Source organism: Aplysia californica, unplaced genomic scaffold (assembly GCF_000002075.1).
Source record: "Aplysia californica isolate F4 #8 unplaced genomic scaffold, AplCal3.0 scaffold00010, whole genome shotgun sequence".
Classification (NCBI taxonomy): Eukaryota; Metazoa; Mollusca; class Gastropoda; order Aplysiida; family Aplysiidae; genus Aplysia; species Aplysia californica.
In genome coordinates, this window is record NW_004797280.1 from 1,147,756 (window position 1) to 1,154,365 (window position 6,610).

General features: G+C 39.3%; 1 protein-coding gene across 1 annotated transcript in view; it reads left to right on the plus strand.

Moving 5' to 3' along the window:
* Positions 1-3,672, plus strand: part of LOC101849018 (peroxisomal biogenesis factor 19) — a 31,021-nt gene extending 27,349 nt beyond the window's left edge. The window contains exon 8 of the mRNA XM_005089882.3: positions 3,349-3,672. Coding sequence (XP_005089939.1) covers positions 3,349-3,408 — 60 coding nt within the window. The 3' untranslated portion in view covers positions 3,409-3,672. The remainder of the gene's footprint in view (positions 1-3,348) is intronic.
* Positions 3,673-6,610: the final 2,938 nt, after the last annotated feature.

Consider the following 6,610-nt stretch of genomic DNA (forward strand, 5'->3'; position numbering starts at 1 on the left):
AAGAAAATTGTAGTTGTTTAAACTTTGATCAAATTTGTTAAAGTCAGTCACTGGCTGCAACCCCATGTTTGACAGACAATAAAAGAGTACCAAGTGCACTAAACATCTCCACATTAACAGAGAACAATCACTATAACAAATATATGGAGCCTAATTTTTTTCAAGACTGTGAGATCATTACAAATCAGTATTTTAACACTTCAAACACGATGATCTGTCGTTATTTCGACAAAAACACCGAGCGTTGACCCGGCCGGCGCCGCACCGGCCCCCGCGTCGAGCGAGTCGGCTTATACTGTAGTGTACCCCGCGTGCGGGGTCACATGCTTTCCGAGTCTCGCGGGAGGATTGATGTAAAATAATTCCAAGCTAATTACTTTATTCTAATAGAAAATAAACTGATCTTTTGATTAATGCCTTTTTTAAGCCGGTATTTTACATATTTTGTGTAAAAAGTGATCTTTAAACATTTTGACAGCATTTTTAAAAGCTTTCTATTTAAACGACAAAGGCCAAATATACGACAGGAAAAGCCGTTTAGAGCTCTACAGTTCTCCGCCCATGAAAAGACGGTATTTAATCATCGCTCGTTCCGCGAAGCATTTGAAAGCACTCATGTCAATTTTTGAACCGGCCGACCACACATTCCGACTGCGAGGGGCTTCGCTTTCGTCGGTGATTCTCCAGCTCGTAATAATCGGACATATAAACAACTTACACCATTGTAACGAGGAAAAGCTGAACTTTTACAAGGTGCGCGGCATTTGGTGTTTTATAGCAAGAGAGCAAAGAAACAGCGATCGGAATTACCCCGATTTCACCGATACCACGCGGTCGGAAGGCCGCGAGTGCCCGCGAGGCCGTGTTTACGCTACCTACTACCATTAAGAAAATGAAACAAGGAAAAGCCTCAGGGCCAGATAATATTCCAGTTGAAGTGATTGTCGCGCTTGAAGAACTAGGCACTGAAATAACCACAAAGCTCTTAAATGCTGTTTATGACAGCGGTGAGATCCCAGAAGATATGATGAAGTCAGTTTTTATAGCTTTACCTAAAACACCAGGTGCCACTGAGTGTGATATGCATAGAACAATTAGCCTTATGGATCATTTTACAAAAATATTGCTGCGAGTAATAATGGGAAGATTGAGAAAAAGTGTAAGACCAGAGATATCTAAAACGCAATTCAGCTTTCTTCCTGACAAGGGCATCAGACATGCTATATTCACCTTAACAATGTTAATGGAAAGATGTATTGAAGCCCAGAAAGATCTGTATTTATGCTTCATAGATTATTCAAAGGCGTTTGATAAAGTTAGACATGATGAGCTGTTTAAAATACTGGAAAAGCTAGACATAGATGGAAAAGATCTAAGAGTTATCAGAAATTTGTAGCGGGACCAAAACGCTGCTGTACGAATTAATGGAGAATACAGTGAGTATAAGCAGATCAGGCGAGGAGTGAGGCAAGGATGTGTTATAATGTCACCAGACCTCTTTAGCATGTACAGTGAAACAATTCTTAGAAACATAGAAGAATGTCCAGGCCTCAAAGTAAATGGAGAAAATATTAATAACATCAGGTAGGCAGATGACACAGTTTTAATAGTGGCCTCCGAAAAGGACCTTCAATTGCTTCTAGATACTGTTGTAACAGAAAGTGAACGTAAAGGATTATTGTTGAATGTAAAGAAAACAGAATATCCAAAAAAGCAGCAAACCCTAGTTGTAATCTCATTAGCAAAGGTGAAAAGATTTTAAAAAGTCCAACAGTTTAAATATATAGGATATATGAAAACATCTGACGCCAAATGTTCCACAGAAATAAAAAGGAGAACTACAATGGCTAAGGCTAGTTTCAATAAAAATGGGCCCAATCCTGAAAAATAGAGACATCTCAATGAACACCAAAATGAAAGACCTAAAATGCTATGTTTGGTCAACCCTTCTATATGGCTGTGAATGCTGGACAATCACTAAAGACAGTGAAAATAAAATAGAAGCAACAGAAATGGGGTTTCTTAGGAGACTGCTAAGAGTATCGTGGAAGGAAAAGAAATCAAATGAAGTAGTGCTTGATGAAACCCACGTGGGACGCTCAATGTTAAAAACAATCAGGAAATGACAAATGCAGTTTTTGGGACACCTGAATAGACATAAGGGTCTTGAATATCTCGCTCTCACTGGCAAAATTGAGGGCAAGCGAGGCAGGGGTAGGCCCAGAACAACATACTTAGGGAACCTAAACAAATGGGTAACAGCGAAAGATCAGGGAAACGTAGCTTTATTTAGAGCTTTCGAGCAAAGGAATAAATGGAAAACCATGATCACCGATGTCTGTCGCAGATCTGGCACTGGATGATGATGAATCAAGGTTTTCCAGTAAAATTCACGTGGAAATGTGTTTTCATATGAGCATGAAAGGTGTTTAGCTTTGCTTTCTCCTTTCATGAAAAGACCATTATTGTGTCTTTGTTTTAGGGTTGTTTTTCTTGCATTGTTATATGATGCCAATTCTATTATACGGGTGCGAAGCATGGTCGATCAATAGACAGCCGGAAAGAATAATTGAGGCGACAGAGTTGTGGTTCATAAGACGCATACTGCGTATCCCATGGACGGCCGGAAAAACAAATGAAAAAATCTTGGTTGAAGCAAATGGCAGACGACAGCTTTTGACGAATATACGAAAGCGACAGGCAAATTTCATTCGACACACAATCCGGAAAGAAGCATTGGAGAATATTGTAACAACAGGCAAGTTTGATGGAAAGATAGGCAGAGGCAGACTGAGGGATTTTTTTTCTATGTGTGTTTGTTCTCTATCAGGGATGTAAATCTTCTGGCTTTTTCTGGAGGGGGGGGGGGGTTTTCAGGCTGACTTGCCTTTTGGACTCCAGCTTTTAACAAAAGTCTGCTATAAACAGTACATATTATATATACTAAATAGAGATTATTTGTTGTGATAGAGGGAAAGAAACAAATATAATTTAGTCTCGCTGTATTTTTATTTCAGTCAGTGCGCGCGCGCTATTTATTTTCCGGCTTTTTTTTCAAAACCTGTTTACCTCCCTGCTCTACAGATCTGTCCCCGTCGTTTTACGCAAGAAAAATTCTGAAATTATGCAAACTAAGCCCAAAAATGTGAAATTATGCGATTCTGTTAATTCTAACAAAGAATGATAAAGGAAAATAATCAGAAATTAGGAAAAAATGAACAAATAATTATTTTGCTAAATTATGCGGGGTGCATAAAACCACGGGGACAGATAGATGGTTATTGTCAGACATTGATGGATGATTTATTATTATAATTAGTGTTGTTATTGTTATCATTATCTCCACAGATACCTGGTATGGGCGATCTTGGGAGCGGACAGGACCCTTCACAGTGTAGCCTCATGTGACCTACAGAGTGGTTGTGAGTGTGTACGGTTGTGTGTAGGGTGGTGAGTGTGTGAAGTTGTCTGTGAGTGCATTTATGTACATGATTTTGTAAAAGTGAACGTGTGTGTTTGTGTGTGTGCGTGGATCAGGATGTATATGATTTTGTGAAAGTGAACGTGTCTGTGTGTCTGTGAGTGCGTGTATGTATATGATTTTGTGAAAGTGAACGTGTGTCTGTGTGTGTGCGTGTATGTATATGATATGATTTTGTGAAAGTGTGTGTGTGTGCATATATACACACATAGGGAGCGTGTGTTTGAGTGTTCATGTATATCAGTGGAAACCTGTTGCAAGCCGTGCAAGTCCAAAATTTCTACTTTTCATGGAGAAAAGTATGTCCAAAATTACTATTTCCATTGAGAAAAGTATGTCCAAAATTACTACAGTGGAAACCTGATATAACAGGGATAGTGGGAGTAGAGAAAATGCTCTGTTATATCCGATCCCTGTTAAATCAGAATGCAAGGAAAGTAAGCATTTGTGGACTAATCCAGCTGTACTTATTCATGGGTAGTTTCCTTTGCCACAAGTACCCACGAACAGGGGTTTTGGCACCAACTTTTTCCATTGCCTCACATCAGAAGAGCTTGCATCTGCATCGGGTAGTCTCATCTTCTTTCAATCCAGAGCAAACTTTCCATTGGAGTATGCTGCCACTATCTTCTCTCTATCCTTGATAATGGTGTGAATCGACCCTTGTGGCATGTCGAACTGACGACCAATCTCTGCCAGTGTAGCTTGCTTTTTGTCAAACAGCCTGGATTATTTCGTATTTTTTGTCTATTGAAAGGCATTTTTTCGTGCGCTTGACATCGTTGGTGACACATTACGCGTGTGTGTTGCTAGGTTTCGGCTAGATCGAGGTTTGCAGCACACCTCAGCCCTCACTCGCTTCACACGCTGGCTGCGTGTGCTTGCAGTGGCATGGCTTGCGTGGGCTTGCTCCATCACTGCGTTTCTCTTTCTCTTTCTCTCTCTCTCTCTCGCTCTCTCTCTCTCTCTCTCTCTCTCTCTTACTCTCTCTCTCTCTCTCTCTCTCTCTCTCTCTCTCTCTCTCTCTCTCTCCACATTGTTAACGAGCCTTTGTCCCTGCTATAACCGGTTGGGCTGCGATGAGGCCCTGTTATTGCCGATAACTTTTAATAGAGACAAAGAGTACGAAAAAACAGGGATTTTAAAAATCCCTGTTATTACCGGATCCCTGTTATTACCGGGCCTGTTATATATGGTTTCCACTGTACTTTCATGGAGAAAAGTATGTCCAAAATTACCACTTTCATGGAGAAAAGTATGTCCAAAATTACCACTTTCATGGAGAATAGTATGTCCAAAATTACTACTTTCATGGAGAATAGTATGTCCAAAATTACTACTTTCATGGAGAATAGTATGTCCAAAATTACTACTTTCATAGAGAAAAGTATGTCCAAAATTACCACTTTCATGGAGAAAAGTATGTCCAAAATTACTACTTTCATGGAGAATAGTATGCGTGCCATAATGGGCATATACACATTTTGCACCCATGTTTTTTGTTGTCATTTTCCCTCTGTAATCTTGAGCTAAGTTGAAACTTTATGCAAGAGGAATTCTTCTAAGCTATCTGTTCAGACAAACTTAAAACTTTACCTAATTTCAGACTTACATAGTCCTGTCCCCAGGGTTTTATGCAAAAAAAATTATGAAATTATGAAAGCTGAGCCCAGAAATGTGAAATTACGTGATTCTGTTAATTTTAACAAAGAATTATAAAGGAAAATAATCAGAAATTATGCCCAAAAAATTACCAAATTTTGCCAAATTATGTGGGGTGCATAAAACCACGGGGACGGATAGTCTGAGACAGTTACCATCGATGTCTGTGTGTGTGTGCACACGCGCATGTGTGCAGATAGCTGGCTACACACTGGTATCTTTGTGTGTAGATATGTATGCCTACATATGGTCGCTTTTATGCACAAGGGGGCTATCCCGAAAAATGCTGTTTTGAGAAAATTGAAGGTAACGTTTTTGCCCATTGTTCAGTTTCTTTAAAGGATATGGAGAGTTTTCTCTGTAACCAAACAAATATACACACCAACGAAACCGAACTTCTCCTATAGGTTGGGCAATGACCACTTTTGGTGTTGGTCAAGATTTCTGGAAGCCCCCGAAATATGGGTTAGCACGCTTGTCCTTAAAAGCGACCATATACTTATAGGTGTTAGGACGTGGTTGAATCAGGCGCTCGTCAATTTTTGGACATGATGAGTTGTTGGAATCTGCTTAAAGCTTATTCGTTTGTCTTGCTTCCGATGAAAAAAAAATCCTTATATCTTGGATACAAATCGAGATATTGGCGATTGAAGGAGGTAAGGTCACCTGGTTTCAGAGGTAAAATTGGCGAGAAAATGGCCGCCGAACTTTAGTTATTTCCTTAGCTTGAGAGTCGTTGGAAACTGAAGATGCACATTTTGATGCCTTTAATCAATGTTTTTCAGTAAAATTCACTCAGAAATGTGTTCTTTCCTGGACACGAAAGGTGTTGAGCCAAAAAACAAAAATTTGATAGAAATTCACAAACTTGCTGGAAAATTCCAGTTTCTTCACTTTGAATCTTGATTATTTTGACGCGCGCCTGATTTCACCACACTGCCTCACATATGTGTGTGTGTGTGTGTGCCTGCATGCACGGAGAGAAGATGTGGCTTGTGAAACGGTGGAGTTGTGGGAATGGAAAACATTTCTCGGGAGGACAGCAAGAGGGTGAGGAAAGGAGAGAAAGAAAAATGGAAAAAGAGAAAGAGAAAGACTGATAAAGAGATAAGAAAGAGAGAAAGCATGGCTGAGATAAAGGCAGAAAAAGCGACAGTGAAAGAATATAAAAAAGAAATGAAAGTGTGACAATGATGAGAGAGAGAAAGGGGAAAAAGATTATGAAATACAAAAGGGAATGAGAAAAATGGGGTAAGAAGAACCCAACGATTTTTATTTTTCTTACAAGTTACAAGTGATATCTTGTTTGCTTTTCTTTAAAAAGTTTGGTGTACGGATTCAAAAGAAACCTTTTTTAAATATTTCTTCATTTTTCACTTTTTCTTTTAACCTTTTAAGAATTTTATCAAGTTTGATCTGTTCAAAGATGTGGCAGAAGGTACATACACCAAAAAATAAAAGTGTGCA